The sequence below is a fragment of the Piliocolobus tephrosceles genome, chromosome 13, assembly GCF_002776525.5.
Source record: "Piliocolobus tephrosceles isolate RC106 chromosome 13, ASM277652v3, whole genome shotgun sequence".
Classification (NCBI taxonomy): Eukaryota; Metazoa; Chordata; class Mammalia; order Primates; family Cercopithecidae; genus Piliocolobus; species Piliocolobus tephrosceles.
The window spans coordinates 446114-468937 of NC_045446.1; the positions used below are offsets into that span (position 1 = coordinate 446114).

Here is a 22824-nt window from a genome sequence, read left to right on the forward strand (position 1 = left end):
AGAGTCTTTGCTCTGTCACCCAGGCTGGAGTGCAGTGGCGCGATCTCTCGGCTCACTGCAAGCTCCGCCTCCCGGGTACACGCCATTCTCCTGCCTCAGCCTCCCAAGTAGCTGGGACCACAGGCGCCCGCCACCACGTCCGGCTAATTTTTTGTATTTTTAATAGAGACGGGGTTTCACCGTGTTAGCCAGGATGGTCTCGATCTTCTGACCTCGTGATCCGCCCGCCTCGGCCTCCCAAAGTGCTGGGATTACAGGAGTGAGCCAGGGCGCCCGGACCTTGTTGCGCTTTTAGAAGTGGGTAATGGGGCCGGGCGCGGTGGCTCCTGCCTGTAATCCCAGCACTTTGGGTGGCCGAGGCGGGCAGATCACTTGAGGTCAGGAGTTCGAGACCAGCCTGGCAAACATGGCAAAACCCAGTCTCTACTAAAAATACAAAAATTAGCCGGGCGTGGTGGTGTAGGCCTGTAGTCCCAGGTACTTGGGAGGCTGAGGCGGGAGAATCACTTGAGCCCAGAAGGTCGAGGCTGCAGTGAGCTGAGATGGAGCCACTCCACTCCAGTCCAGGGGACAGAGCATGACTGAGTCTCAAAAAAAAGGAAGTGGGTAATGGGAGGTGGACATGCCTTGAAAAAGGGGCAGCTGTACCGTTTGGGTTCCTTTTTTTGAGATGGAGTTTCACTTCTGTTGCCCAGGCTGGAGTGCAGTGGCACAATCTTGGCTCACCACAACCTACACCTCCTGGGTTGAAGTGATTCTCCTGTCTCAGGCTCCCAAGTAGCTGGGAGTACAGGCATGAGCCACCATGCCCGGCTAATTTTGTATTTTTAGTAGAGACGGGGTTTCTCTAAGTTGGTCAAGCTAGTCTCGAACTCCTGACCTCAGGTGATCCGCCCGCCTTGGCCTCCCAAAGTGCTGGGATTACAGGCAGGAGCCACCGTGCAGCCCCCTTTGGGTTCTTTAGATTGTTCAGACAAGAATATCAGATGCTCTCGCGATTAAAACATTTGGAAAGGAATTAATAGTGTCTTTTCATGAGGGGCAGTGCTGACGACCCACAAGGGACCCCTTGATGGTTCTGGGCATGGGCGGCCAGCCTGGGCTCTGGTCTTGGGAGAAGCGACCCGGAGGTGTCTCTCACCCCTAGGCCTCCTGGTCCCGCTCCTGCTCAGGCCACACGCGCGCACCCACCCCCAGGGCACCTCAGTCCAGGCCTGTGGACGGGTGTTTAATGCTGGGCCCCAACCCAAGCATGTCGATTTCAGAAGGGGACTGGGACCCCCGGCCCGGCAGATGTTTGAGACCACTGGCTTCCAAGCGCATCGTCTTGGGAATTTGCGTTGGCTCCTCAGCCTCCCCAGCAATCTCTGTGTAGGGTCGGCAGTGGTAGGTCTGAGTTGAGCGGGTGCCTGAGATCCCCAGTGCAGACTGGGGGAGGGGAGTGCCCTCTCGGGCTGTGGTTAGAGCAGGAGAGGAACTTCGCGGGCCAGCTGGCACGGAAGCCTCGGGAAGACAGTGGGCACAGCAGGTGGTTTACAGGAAGCGTTGCAGCCTTTGGGTGGTGACAGCGCGGCGGGACCCGCCACCCCCCTCTGCACACCCGGGCTCAAGCGCCGAGGACGATGGGGGACGCGAGCAAATGGGGCCCGCACGGACCCGCGCGCCCGCCCCACTCCACGGCCTGGGTTTCGGGAGCCTCGCTTTATTCTGCCTTGGGTCGGGGGTTAGGGGAGCGGGACCTGTAGCGCCCGCGCGGCAGGAGGAGAGGGTGGAGGGGCCGCTTAGATGTAGGAGTCGTCGCCCTGGGGCTCATCGTGGGGACCCCTGCCCGGCCCTGCGCCCTCGCCCTCGTCGCCGCTGCCGGAGTCGCTGGCGCCATCCACGTCCAGGGTGGGCGTGTTGAGAACGACCACGTCTGCCTCCGCCCCGATGTCCTCGCCGAACCACACGGCCTTGTACCCGCCCTCCGGCCGCCGCTCCTTGGTCAGGATGGACCTCACCGCTGCAGGGCTTCCCCCGGCTTGGGCCGCTGCTGGGGCTTCAGGGGCACTGCCTGGGGGCGCGGGGTCGGGGGGTGCGGGCTCCGCGGGCGTCGGCGATGCCTCTGCGGGCTTGGGGTCGCGCGTGGGGCTGGGGGCAGGCGCCCAGTTGGCCTCGTGGTCAGGGAGGAACGCCTGGTTGTCACAGCCTGGGGTCTGGGGTTTCTGCTAGCGGGAGTGAAGGCGTCAGCGGGGTCCCTGGGTCTCTGCTGCCTTGTGGCCTCTCCACACCCTCATTCCACAGCGGACACCCCTCGCCTCCACATATTCCCCTCTGCCCTCCCCTCTCCTGTCCCCCACTCCCTGCGGGTTGCCTGCCCTGCCCTCCACCCTGGACCTCACCAGAGCTTTGCCAGAGCAGCACTTGAGCCGGGAGCCGTAGTGCTTGTAGACAAGGACCGTGAGGCCAAGGAGAGCCAGCAGCAGCAGTGCACCCAGCACCCCACCCAGGGCTGCCATGTCCACCACCGAGAAGCGCTTGTCCTCCGAGCGGCCGCCACCTGGCACCGTTGTGGAAAATGCCATCACCCCCGCACTGTTGAGCGCCCCAGGCATTCCCCATGCCAACCTGTGCCAGGCTTGAGACACTTGGAAATCACCTAGGCCTGGGCTGTCTCCCAAATCTCAGGCTCTGCTGACCCTGGCTCGAGGGGCCTGTGTGTCCCAGTGAGACCCTGGGCCCCCCCCAGGAGGCCAGGCTGCTCACAGGAGGGGCAGGGGCTTGCAGGGTGAGCCGGCAGCTGTGGGAATCAGGGGATTTGCTGGACCCCAAATCTGGCCTCTGTCCTACACACATCACAGTTCACTGGGGGCCTTTGGCCTGTCTGTGTCTGTCAGTCCCAAACAGACCCCTCTGGGATTTCATAGTCAGGCCAGGTCAGCCTGGGGTGGACCCTTCCTGCAGCACTTCCCCTACCACCCAGTGACCTGAGCCAGGGAGGGAAGGCAACGGAGTGGGTGCTACCTGAGGATGGGGTGTTCCTGCTGGGGGTCATCGGCTGAGAGGTTCCTGGCTCTGGGGTCTGTGCTGTGCCCCCACCGGGTGTGGCTGGTTGGTGGGTGGTGCTGGTTCCCACACCGGGGGGCATCGGCTGAGAGGTTCCTGGCTTTGGGGTCTGTGCTGTGGCGCCACCGGGTGTGGCTGGTTGGTGGGAGGTGCTGGTTTCTGCACCCAGGGGCCTCCCAGGTGTGGACGAGGTTGGTGGCCTCAGAGTTGTGCCAGAGGGTGGATGAGGGCCTGTACCTCCCCCAGAGCTGGTTGTGGAGGCTCCCTGGGAGGGCACAGGGGGTCTGGGGGCCTCGGAAGTGGTGCTAGTCCAGGGCCCAGTTGTTCCTCCAGCCTCTGGGGATGGGGGCTTACCTGTGGAGGGGGGCTCCTGTTCGGAAACTTGTATCTCAATGACTGTGGTCGCAGTGCCAGAGGTCACCGTGTTGTTGGCCTCAACCTGGGGCAGGAAGGGGCTTGTCCCTCCTGGGCACGTCTTTCAGCCCCACACCCTTGGAGATGCCCACCTGCCCTGCCCTTCACCTCTGCGTAGAAGGCCCCCGCCTGGGTCAGTGTGGTGGTGGTCAGCACAACCTCTCCCTCCATCCGGAAATGTGAGTGGTTGGTAATTCGATACGTGATGGCCGAGTTGAGGTCCTGGACAGGGTCTCATTGAGTCCCCGGCCAGGCTGCCTCCCACGTGCAGCCCTGACCCACCCACAGAGGGGAGGCCGGGTGGGCCCAGGGACCCTGGGCAACAGGAAGGCTGCCGTGGGGGCGGCAGGCATCAGCCTTGCATGTGCTACCTACTGAGAACTCCGGGTCCTGAGCCTGGATCCTCAGAGGCTGAGAGGGGGCAGCTGCATCCTTGACCACAACACCTGCTCCAGCGCCAAGTGCCACGGTGCCACGGTACAGGCTCTGGGGGAAGTGGGGTGGGCTCCCGGCTGCAGCCACAGCTTCCACGGTGACCTGGGTCACTGAGTAGCGGGCAAGGTCGGCCTGCTGGCCCTGGAGGCGGGGGAGGCAGCCATGACTCGTGGGGTTGACGGTGGAGCTGGCGCTGAAGCCTGGGGCTCAGGAAGAACAGATGCAGACTTGGCAGGGGCCCTGCCCTGCCCCCCGGCCCTGCCCCCCGCCCTACCTTCCACCCTGCCCGCACTGCCTGGCCCCCCATGCAGGTCCCCACCTCACCTTCACCAGCAGAAGGAAGGTCGTGGCGCTGGGGACACTCCTGGCCATGGTGAGGTTGCCGGAGTCTGGGTGAATGACGAATGTACCGTTCACGTTTCCTGGGAGGACGATAGAAGTGCTCGGTCCCGACCCCCTGAGGCCCAGGGACCCAGCCAGCTCTACCTTGCTGGCAGGTGCCCCTGGGGCTTCCCCAGCCCAAGGTGGGGACGGAGACAGGGACAGAGAGGGGTCCGGGGCATTGTTGAGGGCTGGGCCCCACTCACCACTGAAGATGCTGTAGATGATGGGTTGGTTGATGCCGCGGTCTCCATCCTCAGCGTAGATGGGTCCAGGACGCAGGATGAGGGGGGATGGCTTTAAGGATGGTGGAGAGGAGGGCATGTCATGGGGCTGGGGTGGATGGCCCCAACCTGGCCCCTCTGGCTCCCCATCAAGGTCAGCCAGGGCAGGGCTGGCTGAGGAGGGGCCCAGTCCCGCTGGTGGCCGGGCGTCCCTGCCTGCCTGGACTGTCCCTTGTCCCAGCATCACAATGAGTCATACCCCTGTGGGTCCCTCACTAACGAATAAGTCAAGTTGCCCAAAGATACTGAGTCCCATTTGCACAATGCTTGTGTTGACGGCTAAGCAAACATTTAGGAAGCGGGGGGCTCCCGGGTCTGCATTTCTGCCTCTCATGTGCTGTGTGGTGGCCCCGGGTGCCTCGGTGCCGTGAAGGTTTGCAGACAGCCTGTGTGGGCCTAGTGGTGACTGAGCAGGGCAGAGATGTCACCATCCCTTAAGAATTCCAGGGCCGGCCGGGCGCGGAGGCTCAAGCCTGTAATCCCAGCACTTTGGGAGGCCGAGACAGGCGGATCCCGAGGTCAGGCGATCGAGACCATCCTGGCTAACACAGTGAAACCCCGTCTCTACTAAAAAAAATACAAAAAACTAGCCGGGCGAGGTGACGGGCCCCTGTAGTCCCAGCTACTCGGGAGGCTGAGGCAGGAGAATGGCGTAAACCCGGGAGGCGGAGCTTGCAGTGAGCTGAGATCCGGCCACTGCATTCCAGCCTGGGCGACAGAGCAAGACTCTGTCTCAAAAAAAAAAAAAAAACTCCAGGGCCCCAGCCCACCTCCCCAGGCCCCTGAGATGGCCTGGCTCTGGGGCCCACACTCCTCTCTGTGTTCAGGGTTTGCTCCCTCACCCCCTCAAGATGGGAAAGATGGGTTTACAAGGAGAGTCTGTATTTGTTTCAAAATCACAACCAAAATTGGCCCCACCCCCTGCCCCTGCCCCTGCCCTTCTTCTGATTCTGGCCGTGCCTGCCTCCAACCTGCCTAGAAGGCCCCGCCCCGTGCACTGCCCCTCCCTCCCCATTACCAGTATGTGCCCCGTGGGGACAGCCCCGTGGTACTGAGCTTGGATGCAGACGTAGCCGTCTGAGAAGGTGCAGGGCAGGAACCAGGGGGGCCGCAGGTCGGCAGGCACCACGTTCAGCACCAGCGTGGCGGTGGCCGTGTGGCTGGGCTCCACATTCTCCTCGGCAGTGTCCTGCAACAGCCAGATCAGGCCTGGGAGCAGCTGGGGCCAGGGGGGCCTCAAGCGTGTGGGACTCAGGGCTGGGGTGAGCTGCTCACCCGCACCAACAGCCAGAAGGCCATGTTCGGCCGCTCGTAGAAGTCCAGGGTCCGGTCTAGCCTCAGGGCGGGGTGGTTTGCACCCACCAGGGAAAAGTAGTCACTAGCACCCTGGGGAGGATCAGGGAAGACAGAGCCTAAGAGCCTGGGAGGGCGAGGGCGGCTGCGGATGTCAGAGGCGAGGGGCTCACGCTGGGGCAGGGCGGGCGGCACTGACTGCGGTCACTTCCTGGAGGGTGTAGAACAGAATGTCATCCTTGTCTTTGTCCTCGGCCTGCAGTTCTGTCTCAGGGATGACGATGGAGTTCACTTTAGTGTCCTAGGGAGGGAGAGGGGCTTGGTCTGGCCACACTCTTGGCTCCTGTGGACCCCCGCTGTGGTTGAGCCCCCGGCCGCCACTCGCCCCTGCTCTCACCCTGGGCTCCCGCACCCCCTGCCCCGTCCCGGCAGCTTTGCTGGCCTCACCTCTTCCACCCTTATCTCCTTGGTTGTAAAGGGGAATTCGGGGGTGTTGTCATTGACGTCCAGCACTGACACGAACACCCTCAGCTGGGTCACCTGCAGGGTGTGGCCGTCAGCCTCTCCCACAGCCCCTCCCCATCGTGAGTGAGGTGTACCCCTCAACGCTATCCTTCCCCATCATGAGTGAGGTGCACCCCTCGACGGCTGTCTGTCCCCATCGTGAGGTGCACCCCTCGACGGCTATCCATCCACTCACTCAGTGGTGTTGGGGGGCTGCAGGGGGGCTGCACAGCTCTAGGTGCTGGGATGCAGAGATCACAAGAGACAAATCTCTGCCCGCTGGTGCCTGTCCTGGCAGGACTTACAACAACAGACAAAAAGGACTTTATAAAGCCAGGAGGTGGCAGGTGCGCCACAGAAAAATAATGCAGGCACTTGGGGATGCAACCAGCAGAATCTCAAGTGAGGAAAGATAATCCAGTTCTTTTCTTTGTTTTTTTGTTTTTTTTTTTTGGATACAGAGTCTCATTCTGTCACCCAGGCTGGAGTGCAGTGGCGTGATCTTGGCTCACTGCAACGTCTGCCTCCCAGGTTTAAGCGTTTCTCCTGCCTCTGCCTCTCGAGTAGCTGGGATTACAGGCGCCCGCCATCACACCCGGGTAATTTTTTATTTTTAGAAGAGATGGGGGGGGTCTCTCCATGTTGGTCAGGCTGGTCTCGAACTCCTGACCTCTGGTGATCCGCCCACCTCGGCCTCCCAAAGTGCTGGGATTACAGGTGTGAGCCACCGCGCCCAGCCGACAACCCAGTTTCTTCACAAATAAATCTCCAAGAGAAAAGATGGGAGAAAGGGAAATGTGAAGATGAACAGAAACTCAGGAGAATTATCAGCTAGGTGCATAACGTGGACCCTGATTCAAATAAACAATTATTAAAAAACCCTTCAGAGACCACGGGGAATGCGGCATCCTGGACATTCGAGGTAGAAAGTGACCACTTTTCCCAGGTGTGACGACATTGTGGTTATGTTTTAAAAAGAAGAGTCCCAGTGGGCACAGTGGCTCACGCCTGGAATCCCAGCACTTTGGGAGGCCGAGGCAAGCAGGTCACCTGAGGTCAAGAGTTCGAGACCAATGTGGCCAACATGGTGAAACCCTGTCTCTACTAAAAATACAAAAATTAGCTGAGTGTGGTGGCGGGCGTCTATAATCCCAGCACTTTGGGAGGCTGAGGTGGGTGGAGGCCAAAGCAGGAGAATCGTTTGAACCTGGGAGGCAGAGGTTGTAGTGAGCGGAAATCGCGCCACTGCATTCCAGCCCGGGCGACAGAAGGTGACTCCATCTAAAAAAAAAAGAAAAAAAAAGAAGGGTCCTGGCCAGGCGCAGTGACTCATACCTGAAATCCCAGCACTTTGGGAGGCTGAGGCGGGCAGATCACCAGGTCAGGAGTTTGAGACCAGCCTGGCCAACATGGTGAAACCCCGTCTCTACTAAAACTACAAAAATTAGCTAGGCGTGGTGGCAGTCGCCTGTAATCCCAGCTACTCGGGAGGCTGAGGCAGGAGAATCACTTGAACCCGGGAGGTGGAGGTTGCAGTGAGCCGAGATCTCGCCACTGCACTCCAGCCTAGGTAACAGAGCGAGACTCTGTCTCAAAAAAAAGAAGGGTCCCTCTCTTTCAGTGACACATCCCAAGATATGTGTGGGTGATGTGCTGTGGTGTGCAGAGGGCACAGAGCCCGCTGTCTGCTGGTAGGTGGGGGAGCCTGTGCTGGCCTCAGGATTCTGTAATTTTCCTTAATAAAGTCGAAAAACATGCCGCTGGTCAAGAAGTAGGATGTTGGGGGAGCGGGGCTGGGATGCAGCTGTTCCCTAATAGGGCAGCTGGGATTTCTCTGAAGGCTGCAGACCTGAGCAGGTGAGGGAGGAGCGTGCCTGCGGGAGCTCTGAGGCTGCAGCAGAGCCTCCGCACAGTACACTTGGGTTTGACCCTCAGTGAGAAAGGAGCTGTGGAGGGCTGCGGTGGACTGGGCAGCCTCGGTTTACAGCATCCACAGAAGCTGTTCTGCCGCATGGAGTGGACTGGGACCAGCAAGGGGCAACAGGGAAGCCAGTGGGCCAGCTGAAAGTTTCCCAAAATGGGTGCTGGTGTCCCGGCCCTGGTGGGACTGGAGGTGGGCAGACGGTGGATTTCTGGGTCGAGCTGGGGCAGAGCCAAGTGATTTACCAATGGGGGGCTTAGCGGGGGACGTGGGGAGGGAGGGCGAGTGGAAACCAAGGTGGTCCCAGTGGCTGGCAGGATAAAGGTGCCTCCCTTGTGGGGGCAGTGGTGGTCGAGGGAGTGGGTGGGAGTCTTGGGCACACTGGGTGGGGGTATCTGCTGGACAAGGGGTCCCTGACGGGGATTCCACAGTTCAAGGCAGAGTCTGGATGGGAGGAAATGTGAGCATCACTCTCGGAGGGATGGCATTTGAAACCACACCCTAAGTGAGGTCATCAAAGACTGGCCCTGGACCGGCAGGGCAGAGCCCAGCTGAGGTGGCCTGGTGGGCGGGGAGAGCGGGGCTGGGAGAGCGGGGCGGGGACTCACCAGTGTGCCTCCGCTCTGACACAGCAGCTGAGCCTCAAGTAGTGAGTTCTCCTGTGGGGGCAGACGGGTCTGCAGTCACTGTCCCGCCCCACAGGTGGTGAGACTGAGGCCAAGGGGGCAGGCGCTGGCCCAGGGTCCCCATCATCAGTGGTCAGTGCTGAGGGTGTGGGCCCAGCCTTCATCCCAAAATGGCCCAGCCTTCTAGGGCAGGCACCACCAAGCATGGGTGTTAGTGGATGCCTGCAGGCATAGAACTCCTGGGCCCTCGGGGAAGGTGTGGCCTGAGGATCCAGGTGCCCTTCTCCCGGGAGCCCCCACTCCCCACCCACCTGCCGCCCGCACCTCGTAATCAGGAGTCACGTTGAGAAACAGCTGGTTTCCCTGGATCCGAAATGCGAAGGGGGTGGACAAGGACCCGAGGATCACCTCCTGGCCCTCCGGGACATCGATGTCCACCAGCGGCTTGGTGACATTTGAGTTCTCCTCGACTTCAATGAAGGACTTGTTCACAGAGCAGTCTGTAAGGTTGCAGAGGAGGGGTCAGCGCCTCCCAGCCCCTGGCTCTCCCCCCCATGCCCTCACCTACCTACCCCTGCCCGCACGTACACTGGGCCTGGGCCACGGCCCCCGGGGGTCGGCCAAGCAGCCCGGTGAGCAGCAGGGGAGGCCACAGCAGGGCCCAAGACCCCATCTTGGCGGCTGTCACCTGGCGGGAGGGTCCGAGTGGGTTTGGCGTCCAGGACTGGCGCAGTTCCTACTTCAGCGACCTTCGCCCCAGCCAGACGCCGCCCACTTGATGATCCTTTACAACCAGCCTCTGCCAAGGGGGCTCCCGCTGGCCGGCGGGTCCAGCCCACTGCCAGAAGGGGGGCAGTCATTTGGCCCCAGTTACTGAGTACAGGGATTGACCAGGGGGCTCAGGCCACAGGCACCGAGGCACAGGGCAGAAAGGACTAGAGAGCGGCTCCTGGGCACCATGGGGCTGGGGCAGGGCAGGGGCAGAGCCAGGGTGTTGGAGTGTCTGAAACCTGCCTCCCTAGCCGAGGCTGCCCTTGCTTGGCTCCTCCCCTAAGCTCTCCCTCAGGCAAAATTCCTAAGGCCAACCCTTGGGGCTCAGAACCCGGGTGTCCCCCAGGGAGTACCTCCCTGCCTGCCTGATGCAGGTTCTGAAGGAAGAGGCTCTCTTGTATCCTAGGGACACCCCTGCCTGCCTGCCCCAGAGACAAGCCAGCTGCTCAGGGTGGGGCTGGACAGGGCCTTAGTGACCAAGGCGAAGGCGGGGCTGTGAGGGGCAGCTGGGAGCTCCTGGGCAGCCCTGGTGCCCAACAGAGGGGTGAGGTGAGTCTCGACACTTGCCCTGCTCTTTTCATTGGCCCCCGCAAGCCCCCAGCTCTAGGGAGAGGCCACTGGCTGGGGTGGGGGCGAGGAAGGGGCTGTCGTGAGGCGGGGAGTGGAGTCAGTCCCCTCCAGGCCTGTGCACCGAAGCTTCTGGCCTCTCGTGGCTGGGGCTGGGCTCAGTGTCCCAACCCTGCACTGTACCCTCATGGTCGCCTCCAAGCCCTGCACGCTCCGTACTCCGCAGGCTCTGAGGGGTCAAGCCACTGGTCTGAGGCCACACAAGACAGAGGGTCCGGAGTCCTCATGCCAGAGTGGACTCCTGGCACCCCAGGTGACACCTCTGCCCTCCCCTCTTCCTGCCTGCCTGAGCCTCCCTGGCCCTTCCACACCCTCCCCACTGCCCCTTCCGAAACACTGAGCACACGGGCCCCGGGCAGGAGCTGAGAGTATGTCTGGCTACCCCTGAGCCCTTGAATGTGTCCTAATGATGACAAGGGGTGGGGCGGGGCCCTGCGGTGCTTAGTCCATTACAGGAGGCGGCCCTGATGCCAGAGATAAGGATCAGGGGCCGGCTGTGGCCGTCAGGTGTAAAGGGCAGCTGGGTGCGGTCACAGTCCCTGCTGGGTGGATGGGGCCCCCTTCCATCTGACAGCCCTGCTACACAGGGGTTGCCTCGATGACACCAAGTGGACACAACCAACTCTCAGTGTCTGGGTCTGATTTCTCCTTTATTGGTGCGGAGTACCACCCCTCCCCCTCCCCCCAGCCTGCCCACCGCCCCAGATGCAGCTCCGCTCCCAGGCTGGGCAGGTGGTGAGGGGGTTCCTTCCTCATCTCGCTGGCAGGGTTCCTTCTCCAGCAGCACCGGCAGGTTCTGAAACCATAACCCCAGGCCTGGGCCCAGGGGGCAGCCAGGGAGACCAGGCCCCGCCCAGAGGCATCCTGCAGAGACAGCACGTGAGGGGCTGGGGACTGGGGCTGGGGCTGGAGACCCCGGCCCCGCCGCTGGAATTGGGCCTCCGGTGGCCACCAGCGCTGACCCAGGGAGGCCACGGACAGAAGGAAGGGTCTGGGGTGGGGTCTGGAGCGGGGTCTGCGGTGGGGCGGGCGCTCACCAGGCCTGCAGGGTGGGCGTGTCGGACCCGGACGGGCAGAGCAGACCCGCGCCGAGCCTGGACCAGGCCGTGCTGTTCTCTGCGTCCTGCTCGCTGTCCCCCGCCCCAAAACAGAGTTAGTCCTGGAGCTGGGGGGTCGCGCGTTGCAGCTGGGGCACCACGGCAAGACCCCCGCCCCACCCGGCCTCACCTGCGCTTCCCCACCAGGCCCTGCAGCAGCCGCTGGAGCCGCGCGCCCTCCCGCAGGCGGCTGAGCTCGCTGGTGAACGTCCCGTCCGAGTGTCGCCGGGCCCTGGGGGCGGTCGGGGGTCGGGGTCAGGCCGCGCGGGGGGCGGGTGGGGCCGGCGGCGGACGGGCCTGGCGGGCGGCTCACCTGGGGGGCGCGGGGCGCGCGGCGGAGCCCCCGAGGAGCAGCAGCAGCAGCAGGAGGGGCCGGGGGGCCATGGCGGGGTCGGGCGCGGGAGCTGAGCGCTGCGGCCACGGCCAGGGCCCCGCGAGGCCCCTTTATGGCGGCGCCCGGAAGGGGGACGGCCCGGCCGCGCCCAGCGATCCCGGGAAGGTCAGGGCCGCCCCCCCAGCTGTCGCCCCGGCCCGGCCTCCCGCCCCCTCCGCCGCGCTGGCGCCCCTCGGCTGGCTGGGGGAGGGGGACGTCCCGGCCTGGGGGGCGAAGGGGACGCGGGCCCGGGACCCGCAGAGGGAACCGCACCACGAAGCCTGGGAGCCTGCGGGGTGCGGGGACGGAGGGGCCGTGGGGCTTGGGGGAGGATTGGGGGGACTGGGGGACCCCGGGGAAGGGGCGGCGGCAGGAGCTCCGGAGGCCCCTGGAGCACCCGGCTGGGGCGAGTTCGTCTCCGGCTTCGGCGTTGGGACAGCGCCTCTGGTCCCGGGAAGGCCTGAGCGGCGTGACTTTGTTGTGGGGGCCGGTGTTGCCATTTAATCCGCTTTGAAGTGCACGGTTCAGGATCACTGGGTTCGCTGACATTTCCGTGCATCCGTCCCCACCATCCTCCCAAAATCCCTTCTCAGGCTCTCCCGTCCTCCCAAAATGAAGCTCTGTCCCCATCAAACGCCCCCTCCCCTCCCCAGCCTGGCGCCCCCCACTTTCTGTCTGTGGATTCAGCGCCTGCAGGGACTGCGCGCAGGGGGAGCCTCACGGGATTTGTCCTTTGGAGACCGGCTGGTTTCTCAGCTCAGCGTCCTCCGCCTTCGCCGCCGCGGCCTGGCCTGTGTGGGAATCTCCTTCCCTTTAGGGGGAACCGTGTCCCGCCGTGTGCAGGGACCGCGTCCGATCATCTGTGGGCCTCTTCGTGGACACCTGGGCTGCCTCCCCTTTGGGGCGAGGGCGAATAACGCTGCTGTGAACGCGGGTGTGCAAACGGCCCTTCCCGATCCCGTTTTCGAGCGTTCTGGGTGTATAGTTATGAGAGAACTGCTGGGTGACAGAGTAATGATGTGTTAAATATTCTGAGGAAAACAGCCAAACTTTTCCACAGCAGCCGCTCAGACGGACACGTCCCCCAGCAGCGCAGCAGGGACACGGCTCTTGTCCTCGCCAACACTTGCTACTTTCTGGCTTTTTGTTTGTTGTGTACTAACGATGCTGGTGGGTGCAATGTGGTGTCTGGCTGCGGTTTTGATTTGCGTCTCCCTAATGACCAGCACCTTCTCGGGTGTCTGTGAGCCATTTATACCTCATGGAGAGGACGGAGAAATGACTGTCAAGCCCTTGATGTTCTGCTGTGGTTGCGAGCCGTGCACTGTATCCGTCTGTTAAATCGACCACACTATTTACCCCAGCATTTGCATCACAGCCCTGCCAGCCACGTGGGACGTACGTACGTTCGTTCCTTCCTTCCTTCCTTCCTTCCTTCCTTCCTTCCTTCCTTCCTTCCTTCCTTCCTTCCTTTTTTAGATGGAGTCTTATTCTGTCACCCAGGCTGGAGTGCCATGGGGCCATCTCTGCTCACAGCAACTGCAACCTCTGCCTCCCAGTTTCAAGCAATTCTCGTGCCTTCAAGCAATTCTTGTGCCTCGACCCTCCAAGTAGCTGGGATTACAGGCGCCTGCCACCATGACTGGCTAATTTTTATATTTTTAGTAGAGACAAAGTTTCACCACCTTGCCCAGGCTGGTCTCAAACTCCTGACCTCAAGTGATCCACCTGCCTCGGCCTTCCAAAGCACTGGGAATTACAGGCGTGAGCCACAGCACCTGGCAGCCTCACTTTCTCTGCACACTGTCAACATGGCTGCAGTTGCTATTTTTAACCTTCAGCCATTCTCGCTGCGGCAACACCTCCTTGTGGTCTTAGTTGCATTTCCCCAATGGTGGGTGATTCCGAACCTCTTTCCAGGTGCTTGTTTCCATTTGCACATTGTTGTGGGTTAAATGTATCTTCACGTCTCTTGCCTGTTTTTAAATTGTTCTCTACTGCTGAGTTTGGTTTTTGTTTTTGTTTTTTTTTTTTTATTGCAGGAAAATACGCAAAACATGAAACTTACCAATTCAGCCATTGTAAACAGTCACAGAATTGTACAACCATTACCACTGTTTAGTTCCAGAACTTTTCACTCCCCAGATGGAAAACCTCAAATCCAAAAAGCATTTACTTCCCCTTCCCCAATCCCTTCAGCTTCTGAGTAACAATGAATTTGCTTTCTGTCTCTCTGGATCTGCCTATTCTGGGTATTTCATACAAATAAAATCATAAAAGCTGGGCATGGTGGTGCATGCCTGTGGTCTCGGCTACTTACTTGAGAGGATGAGGCAGGAAGATGGTTTGAGGCGAGGAGTTTGAGACCAGCCTGGGAAACATAGCAGGACCCTGTCACAATTTTTATTTATTTATTTATTTATTTATTTATTTATTTATTTATTGAGATGGAGTTTCGCTCTTATTGCCCAGACTGAAGTGCAATGGCGCGATCTCGGCCCACTGCAACTTCCGCCTCCTGGGTTCAAGCAATTCTCCTGCCTCAGCCTCCGGAGTTGCTGGGATTACAGGCATGCACCACCATGCCCAGCTAATTTTGTATTTTTCATAGAGGCGGGGTTTCGCCATGTTGGTCAGGCTGGTCTCAAAATCCTGACCTCAGGTGATCCGCCCGCCTCGGCCTCCCAAAGTGCCGAGATGACACGCATGAGCCACCACGCCTGGCCCCAGAGTTTCATTCATTTTAATGGCAAAATCACACTGCATTTGGTTCATCCATGCACCTGCTGAGGACACTTGGTTTATTTCTACCTTGTATATATTGTGTGTGTGTGTTTGTTTGTTTGTTTGAGACGGAGTCTCACTCTGTTGCCCAGGCTGGAGTGCAGTGTACAATCTTGGCTCACTGCAACCTCAGCCTCCCGGGTTTGATCCCCCTGCCTCAGCCTCCTAAGTAGCTGGGACTACAGGCATGCACCACCACACCCCCCCAATCTTTGCATTTTTAAAAATTTTTATTTATTTATTTATTCATTTATTTATTTATTTATTTATTTTTGAGATGGAATCTCACTCTGTCGCCCAGGCTGGAGTGCACTGACCTGATCTCAGCTCACTGCAACCTCTGCCTCCTGGGTTCAAGCTATTCTCCTTGAATACAGGCACCTGCCATGCCTAGCTAATTTTTGTATTTTTAGTAGAGACGGGGTTTCACCGTGTTGGCCAGGTTGGTCTCCAACTCAGGGCCTCAGGTGATCCACCCGCCTCAGCCTCCCAAAGTGCTGGGATTATAGGCGTGAGCCACCATGCCTGGCCAGGACTTTGTGTATTTTCAGTAGAGGTGGGATTTCACCATATTGGCCAGGCTGGTCTCGAACTCCTGGCTTCAAGCAGTCTGCCCACCTCAGTCTCCCAAAGTGTTGGGATTATAGGCGTGAGCCGCCATGCCTGGCCAGTACTTTGTATTTTCAGTAGAGACGGGGTTTCACCATATTGGCCAGGCTGGTCTCGAATAGGCATGAGCCACCATGCCCGGCGTCTTTTGTATATTGTGAATAGCGCTGCTGTGAACATTTACATACAAGCTTTTATTTGAACACCTGTTTTCACTTCTTTTGGGTATATAACATATCCACGGAGTCATATGGCAACTCTGTGTGGAACTTGTTGAGGAACTGCTGGACTTTTTCTAACAGTGACTGTTTTACATTCCCAACAGCAGTGAATTTCTCCTCATCCTTAACACTCGTTAGTTTTATTTATTTATTATCATGGCCATCCTAATGGATATGGAATGGTATCTTATTGTGGTTTTGATTTGCATTTCCCCAGTGACTAATGAGGTTGAGCATCTTTTCAAGTGTTTCGTGGCCATTTTTGTGTGTGTGTATATATATATTATTTGTTTGTTTGTTTTGGAGACGGAGTCTCGCTCTGTCACCCAGACTGGAGTGCAGTGGCACGATCTCGGCTCACTGCAACCTCTGCCTCCCAGTTTCAGGCGATTCTCCTGCCTCAGCCTCCTGAGTAGCTGGGACTACAGGCGCATGCTACCATGCCTGGCTAAGTGTTTTGTATTTTTAGTAGAGATGGGGTTTCACCATGTTAGGCAGGATGGTCTCGATCTCCTGACCTCATGATCTGCTCACCTCAGCCTCCCAAAGTGCTGGGATTACAGGCGTGACCCACCGTGCCTGGCCATATTTTTTTTAAGATGGAGTCTCGCACTGTTGCCCAGGCTAGAGTGCAGTGGTGCGTTCTTGGCTCACTGCACCCTTTGCCTCCCCGGTTCAAGTGATTCTCCCACCTCCGCCTCCCAAGTAGCTGGAATTATGGGCACCCACCAGCACACCCGGCTAATTTTTGTATTTGTAGTAGAGACGGGGTTTTACCATGTTGGCCAGAGTGTTCTCGAACTCCTGAACTCGAGGGATCTGCCTGCCTTGGCCTCCCAAAGTGCTGGGATTACAGGCGTGAGCCACTGCTCCGGCCATTTGTGTATCTTCTTTGAAGAAATGTCTGTTCAAGTCCTTTACCCATGTTCATTATTTATTTTATTTTGAGGCAGCCTGGAGTACATTGGCTCAATCACAGCTCTCTGCGGCCTCAACCGCCTGGACTTAAATGACCCTCCCACCTCAGACTCCTAAGTAGCTGTAACTATAGGCTCATGCCACCACACCCAGCTAATGTTTGTATTTTTAGTAGAGACGGGGTTTCTTTCTTTTTTTCTTTCTTTCTTTTCTTTTTTTGAGACGGAGTCTTGCTCTGTTGCCCAGTGGCGTGATTTTGGCTCACTGTAAGGTCCACCTCCCAGGTTCACACCATCCTCCTGCCTCAGCCTCCTGAGCAGCTGGGACTACAGGCGCCCGCCACCATGCCCGGCTAGTTTTTTCTATTTTTAGTAGAGATTGGGTTTCATTGTGTTAGCCAGGATGGTCTCGATCTCTTGACCTCGTGATCAGCCCGCTTCGGCCTCCCAAAGTGCTGTGATTACAGGTGTAAGCCACCGAGCCTGGCCTGTTTTTGGAGGATCTTCTATACATAAGACCATGTCATCTGCAAGTAGAAATAGTTTTCTTTTCCAATTTTGGATACCTTTAATTTCTTTTTCTTGATTAATGCTCTGGCTAGAATGTCCAGAACAATGTTGAACAGAAGCAGCAGCAGTGGGTATCCTCGTCTCTTTAAAAGGCTTTTAGTTTCTCACCAATGAGTATGATGTTAGCTGTGTTTGTTTTTTGTTTGTTTGTTTTTTGAGACAGTCTCCCTCTGTTGTTCAGGGTGGAGTGCAGTGGTGCGATCTCGTCTCCTGGATTCACCTAATTCTCGTGTCTCAGCCTCCTGAGAAGCTGGCGTGCGCCACCATGCCCAGCTAATTTTAATTTTTGTATTTTTAGTGGAGATGGGGTTTCAACATGTTGGGCAGTCTGGTGTTGAACTCCTGACCTCAAGTGATCCACCCTCCTCGGCCTTCCAAAGCGCTGGGATTACAGGCTGCGTCACCGTGCCTGGCCTGATGAAGTTGTTTCTACTCCTAGTTTATTGAGTCTTATTATCATGAAAGGATTTTGAATTTTATGAAAATTTTTTTCTGCATCCATTGAGATGATCGTGTGGGTTTTTCTTCATTCTGTTAATCTGGTGTATGACATTGAATTTCGTCTGTTCACTCACCCTTGCATTCCTGGGATAAATCCCACTGGGTTATGGTACATAATCCTTTTAAAAATGCTGCTTTTCAACCTGGCGCGGTGGCTCATGCCTGTAATCCCAGCACTTTAGGAGGCCGAGGTGGGCAGATCATGAGGTCAGGAGTTGGAGAACAGCCTGGCCAACATGGTGAAACCCCGTCTCTACTAAAAATACAAAAATTAGCTGGGTGTGGTAGTGGGCGCCTCTAATCCGTTACTTGGGAGGCTGAGGCAGGAGAATTGCTTGAACTCGGGAGGCGGAGGTTGTGATGGTCTGAGATCGTACCACTGCACTCCAGCCTGGGTGACAGAGCGAGACTCCGTCTCAAAAACAAAACAAAACAAAATACTGCTTCTCTGACGGGCAGCACTTTAAAAGGGATTGTGTTTGCTCATATTTTGCCGAGAACGTTTGCATCTATATTCATAAAGGATACTCATCTGGAATTTTCTTTTTGTGATGTCATTGAGTTTTGAGAATTATTAATATTTTTTGTATGCAAGCCATTTGCTGGATATATGATTTGCTAATTTTTTAAATTTTTGTTTCTATTTGATTGATTGATTGATTGATTGAGACAGAGTCTTGCTCTGTTGCCCAGGCTGGAGTGCAATGACGTGATCTCTGCTCACCGCAACCTCTGCCTCCTGGGTTCAAGCAACTGTCCTTCCTCAGCCTGCCAAGCAGCTGGGATTATAGGCACGCACCACCACACCCGGCTAATTTTTTGTATTTTTAGTACAGATGGGGTTTCACCATGTTGGCCAAGCTGGTCTTGAACTCCTGACCTCAGGTGATCCACCCAGCTCGGCCTCCCAAAGTGCTGGGATTACAGGAGTGAGCCACTGCGCCCGGCGTAGACAACCCAATTTTTAACAAAAGCAAAGATTTTTAACAGGCACATTCCAGAAGAGGGCTGACAGTTAACGCTGACAGTTAACAGGCACATGCGAAAAGTGGTCAAACGTGAGTAGCCATCAGGAAAATCAACGACGTCCTACCACCTTAAAATGGATAAAAAAAACATTGCCGGACATGGCCATTTGCAAATATCATTTCCCAGTCTGTGTCTTTTGATTCTCTTGACAGCATATTTGAGTTAATTTTTTAATGTGTAAGGTATGAGTGGAGGCCCTTATTAAAAATTGTTTAGGCTGGGTGTGTGGCTCATGCCTGTAATTGTAGCACTTCGGGAGGCTGAGGTGGGAGGATCATTTGAGCCCAGGAGTTTGAGATCAGCTGGGCTAACATGGCGCGACCCCGTCTCTACAAAAAATAAGAAAATTAGCTGGGTGTGGCACCACACATCTGTGGTCTCCGGCTGGGGCCGGAGGATCACTTGGGCCCAGGAGATTGAGGCTGCAGTGAGCCATGATTGCAGTGAGATGCGATCATATCCAGTTACATTTGATTTTCAGATAAACAACAGAAGTATATAGTATAGGCTGGGGGCAGTGGCTCATTCCTGTAATCCCAGCACGTTAGGAAGCCGAGGCAGGTGGATCACCTGAGGTCAGGAGTTCGAGACCAGCCTGGCCAACATGATGAAACCCGGTATCTACTAAAAATACAAAAAAGTTAGCCAGGCGTGGTGGCGGGCACCTGTAATCCCAGCTACTTGGGAGACTGAGGCAGAAGAATTGCTTGCACCTGGGAGACAGAGGTTGCAGTGAGCCAGGATTGTGCCACTGCCCTCCAGCCTGGGCGACGGAGTGAGAAACTCTATGTCAAAAAAACAAAGCAAACAAACAAAAAACAAAAAACTGGAGTTGTCTGTCTTTTCTCATTGTTTTAAAAGCACTCTTTATATATTCTGGATCTGCATTCTGTACCAGAGATGTGTACTGCAAACATCCTTTCTCCGCCTGGCTTTGTTTTCACTCTTGGTGGTTGCAGACATCTTGGGGGCCACTTGAAGGAACTCTAAGCCGACCAGAAGCTGGGGTGGACTCACCGTTTGGCACCCAGCCGGAGACCCCAGGGCCACCCTCCCCGGTTCCATCCTGGGAGAGAAGAAACTTCCACTGTCCCAGTCTCTTCTGTGGTGACTTCTTTTGTACAAGGGTTCACGGGCAGGAGTCTGGTCTGCACAAGAGAGGCTTAGCCTGGCTGTGGCCGCACCTGATGTCTGTGCACACCTGGCCCTGGTGCAGGCCCTTCTCCTACAGACCCCGGGACCTTGCCTTGTGACGCTCACGGTGCCTGCTCCTTCTCAGAGCTCTCATTTCTCCCTTTAATGCACACCCCGTCAGCGCCTCGTCCAGCCGGTGTCCTCCATACATTCGAGGTCAGGGGCCTCAAGTCCTGGCACAGCCCCTCCACTCCAGTCCTCCCAGAAACAAAGACAAGAGCGTCAGGATGTGCATCGCCTGGGGTCTCACAGAGTGGTGCCCCCTTTTAGTGCCTTCTAGGCCCCTTTAGTGACAGGACTACAGAAAATACCTCTCAGGTCATGGGTCACCCCGATTTGATGAAGGGTCCATTGAATTGTCTCTGCTGCACTTTGCAAGCACCTTCTCTTCTGCACGTTTGGAACCTGCCAGGGCCTGTCTTGTCTTTCTCGTTGCCTCCTCGCGGGCTGATCCTACTGTCCGGTCCTCGGACCCCCTGCCCAGGGTCAGAGGGACGCCTACCTAGCTCAGGGTCTTGGGCCGGAGGGACTGGAGGAGGGACCAGGGTCGACCGCTCAGCTGTCCGCCCGGGGTGGAGGGTCGGTGGGAGGTGCTGGCCCACTGTCGGAGGCGGCCACGGGAGGACCAACTGTGCAATGGGTGGGGCCGCGGTTGACTGTGGTGGTCGCGGGGGCTGAGGACCAGAGGCTGCTGGGCAGCGGGGGTACGAGCCAGGCGTCGGCGGTTGGGTCGGGCGCGGAGTCGCAGGCAGGAGGGTGCGCGCGAGGCGGAGGCGAGTCCGCCGGGAAGGCGGGCAGAGCCTAAGCTCCGGTCTTCCCGCGTCTGGCGGAACGGGCCTGGGAGGGACGTTTTCCCAGACACCAGGTGGACTAGGCGGACGGCCCGAGGGCCGGGACGCACGCCGGGGCCGGCAGGATGGCGCTGGCGTCGATGCCCGCGCGCTTCAGGGCCTGGTCTGGCTGCCCCCCCATCCTTGTTGGTTTCTCGGGGTGCGGACCCCGCGCCGCACCGGCGATGCTGGGCCTGCCCGTGGCCACCACCTCGCTTCATTCCCGTCTCTTTGGGCCGCCGCATTCGTCCGCCTGCCCGCCTCTCCCTGCGCAAACTTCCAAGATGAGCAAATACTGGGCGCACGGTGGAGCGCCGCGGGGGCCCCCCTGAGCCGGGGCGGGGCGGGGCGGGACCAGAGTCTGGCCGGGGCGTGCCCGAGGGGAGGGACTCCCCGGCTTGCGGCCCGGTGCTGTCCGCGGTGCTCAGCGCCCGCCGGGGCGCCTGGGGCCGGCGCGCCATGGGGAACCGCAGCACCGCGGACCCGGACGGGCTGCTGGTCGGACGCGGGCCGGGCGCGGGGGCGGCTGCGGGGCTGGCAGGGCCGGGCGCGGCGGCGCTGGTTGGGGGCGTGCTGCTCATCGGCGCGGTGCTCGCGGGGAACTCGCTCGTGTGCGTGAGCGTGGCCACCGAGCGCGCCCTGCAGACGCCCACCAACTCCTTCATCGTGAGCCTGGCGGCCGCCGACCTCCTGCTCGCTCTCCTGGTGCTGCCGCTCTTCGTCTACTCCGAGGTGAGCCGCGTCCGGCCGCACGAGCATCCATCCTCACCTGCTCCTCGGTTCTCCGTCCCGGTCCCTGCGGAGGACCCGGCGCGACCCGGCCCCTTTCTGCTCCGGAGCCTGCAGCTGGGGCGGCGGCAGGGGCGCTGCGCCTGGTCCCTCCGCGCTACACCCACCGCCGCCACCTCGCGACCTTTCCCCCGCTGCGCTGTCCCCCGACCCCTGTTCCTCTCCTCCCCTCCCCTTCTGTCTTGGCGTCTGGTATCCAGGAGATGCCCGTCCTTCGATCTAGGGACCCCAGAAATAGGCGAGTTTGTCAAGCCAGCCCCCTCCCCCCGCCCGGTAGCTGGATTTCACCCCCAGGGCAACCGGCTGGACAGACAGGCAGATGCGGGCTCGGCCCCCTGGCTGCCCTGGGACACACACACGCGCACACTGCACACGGCCACAGCCACAGACCACCACGCACACCCAGTGCGGATGCTAGCTCACCCCCAGAAGGAGGCTCACAGCTCACAGGGGAGACCTGGACTGGACAGAACCCAGGGGAGGGTGTGTGGGGGCCAGGCCCCTGCTGAGAACCCTGGGGAGAAGCCCCAGGGGGAATTGGGGGGTGGATCCCACACTCCACACCAGGTCTGGCCCTCGGGTGGGTTGGACTTGGTGCCAGCCCCTCTGCAGCCAGAGAAAAGCAGCTTAAGGCTGAGCTGGGGACGCGGTGTCCCGGACTGTGGAGGAGGGGGGACTCGGGGTTTCCCCTTGGTGGACACGGTGAGTCCTGGCGGCTGGGGCAGAGACCAGCAGCACGGGACACGCATGACCTGTGCTCCTTTCGAGCCGCAGACGTCACAGTGACGACGTTTAAGCTCCTAATCTTCCCAAATCGGCGGGAAGGGATTAAGGGGGCTGCCTGCTCCTTTGCCCTTGGAGAGAGTCACTCCACGTGGAGTCCTATGCTGGGCACTGGGCAGATCTTCATATTTTTAATTATAATTTATCTTCAAGACAATTATGTCGATACTATCATCATCCTCGTCTTACAGATGAGGAAACAGAAATGAATTAACGCGCCCGAGTCTCCCACAGACTTCACCAGACAGGCTGGCTCATGCCCTGAAGGACAGAGCAGCCAGCTTCATGTCTAGGCCCAGCGGGGACCCTGCCTACCCCAGGCTGGGGAGGGGGCTCTCCTTGAGCCCGATGACATAGGATCCTGCCCCCAGGGAATTCCCCAGGCCATTCTCATGTTTGTAACAAAAGGGAGATCAACGTCAGGAGCGGTGGCTCATGCCTCTAGTCCCAGAACTTTGGGAGGCCAAGGCAGCAGGATCGCTTGAGCCCAGGACTTTGAGACCAGCCTGGGAAACATACCAGGCCGGGTCTCTACACAAAATTAAAATATCGGCCGGGTACGGTGGCTCACGCCTGTAATCCCAACACTTTGGGAGGCCGAGGAGGGCGGATCAGGAGGTCAGGAGATCGAGACCATCCTGGCTGACACGGTGAAACCCCGTCTCTACTAAAAATGCAAAAAATTAGCTGGGTGTGGCCGTGGGCGCCTGTGGTCCCAGCTACTTGGGAGGCTGAGGCAGGAGAATGGCGGGAACCCGGGAGGCGGAGCTTGCAGTGAGCCGAGATCCGGCCACTGCACTCCAGCCTGGGCCACAGAGCGAGACTC

At 58.7% G+C, this 22824-nt stretch overlaps 3 protein-coding genes and 1 long non-coding RNA gene across 6 annotated transcripts in view; 2 read left to right on the forward strand and 2 right to left on the reverse strand.

Annotated features, from left to right (window-relative positions):
- The window catches only part of LOC116419001, a 35340-nt gene that overhangs the window by 717 nt on the left and 11799 nt on the right, over positions 1 to 22824 (forward strand). The window lies entirely within an intron of this gene.
- On the reverse strand, positions 1634 to 9834 carry CDHR5 (cadherin related family member 5). Its single transcript, XM_031936711.1, has 14 exons — positions 9492 to 9834; positions 9228 to 9403; positions 8886 to 8936; positions 6300 to 6392; positions 6052 to 6153; positions 5835 to 5945; positions 5578 to 5748; positions 4482 to 4572; positions 4219 to 4316; positions 3835 to 4035; positions 3568 to 3681; positions 3004 to 3484; positions 2382 to 2539; positions 1634 to 2204 (listed from the first exon to the last, which is right to left on the reverse strand). The coding sequence occupies exons 1-14, from the start codon at positions 9574 to 9576 to the stop codon at positions 1782 to 1784; spliced, it is 2355 nt and encodes a 784-aa protein (XP_031792571.1). The 5' UTR covers positions 9577 to 9834; the 3' UTR covers positions 1634 to 1781.
- Positions 10933 to 11929, reverse strand: SCT (secretin). Its single transcript, XM_023183457.2, has 4 exons — positions 11712 to 11929; positions 11529 to 11630; positions 11339 to 11431; positions 10933 to 11165 (listed from the first exon to the last, which is right to left on the reverse strand). Exons 1-4 carry the CDS (start codon positions 11780 to 11782, stop codon positions 11054 to 11056), a joined length of 378 nt encoding a protein of 125 aa, XP_023039225.1. The 5' UTR covers positions 11783 to 11929; the 3' UTR covers positions 10933 to 11053.
- Positions 19215 to 22824, forward strand: part of DRD4 (dopamine receptor D4) — a 10383-nt gene continuing 6773 nt past the window's right edge. The window contains exon 1 of the mRNA XM_026447286.1: positions 19215 to 21158. Within this exon, the coding sequence (XP_026303071.1) occupies positions 20886 to 21158 (273 nt within the window). The 5' untranslated portion in view covers positions 19215 to 20885. The remainder of the gene's footprint in view (positions 21159 to 22824) is intronic.

What these genes read in the sequence shown, in the direction of transcription:
- SCT (XM_023183457.2), bottom strand. Translation starts at nt 11,782, where the DNA reads ATGGCCCCCCGGCCCCTCCTGCTGCTGCTGCTGCTCCTCGGGGGCTCC. An exon ending in GCGCGCCCCGCGCCCCCCAG is followed by an intron (nt 11,631 to 11,711) that starts GTGAGCCGCCCG and finishes GACCGCCCCCAG; the next exon opens with GGCCCGGCGACACTCGGACG. An exon ending in ACGCCCACCCTGCAGGCCTG is followed by an intron (nt 11,166 to 11,338) that starts GTGAGCGCCCGC and finishes CTGTCTCTGCAG; the next exon opens with GATGCCTCTGGGCGGGGCCT.
- CDHR5 (XM_031936711.1), bottom strand. Translation starts at nt 9,576, where the DNA reads ATGGGGTCTTGGGCCCTGCTGTGGCCTCCCCTGCTGCTCACCGGGCTG. An exon ending in GTCAGAGCGGAGGCACACTG is followed by an intron (nt 6,393 to 8,885) that starts GTGAGTCCCCGC and finishes CACACCCTGCAG; the next exon opens with GTGACCCAGCTGAGGGTGTT. An exon ending in CCCTCCAGGAAGTGACCGCA is followed by an intron (nt 5,946 to 6,051) that starts GTCAGTGCCGCC and finishes GATCCTCCCCAG; the next exon opens with GGTGCTAGTGACTACTTTTC.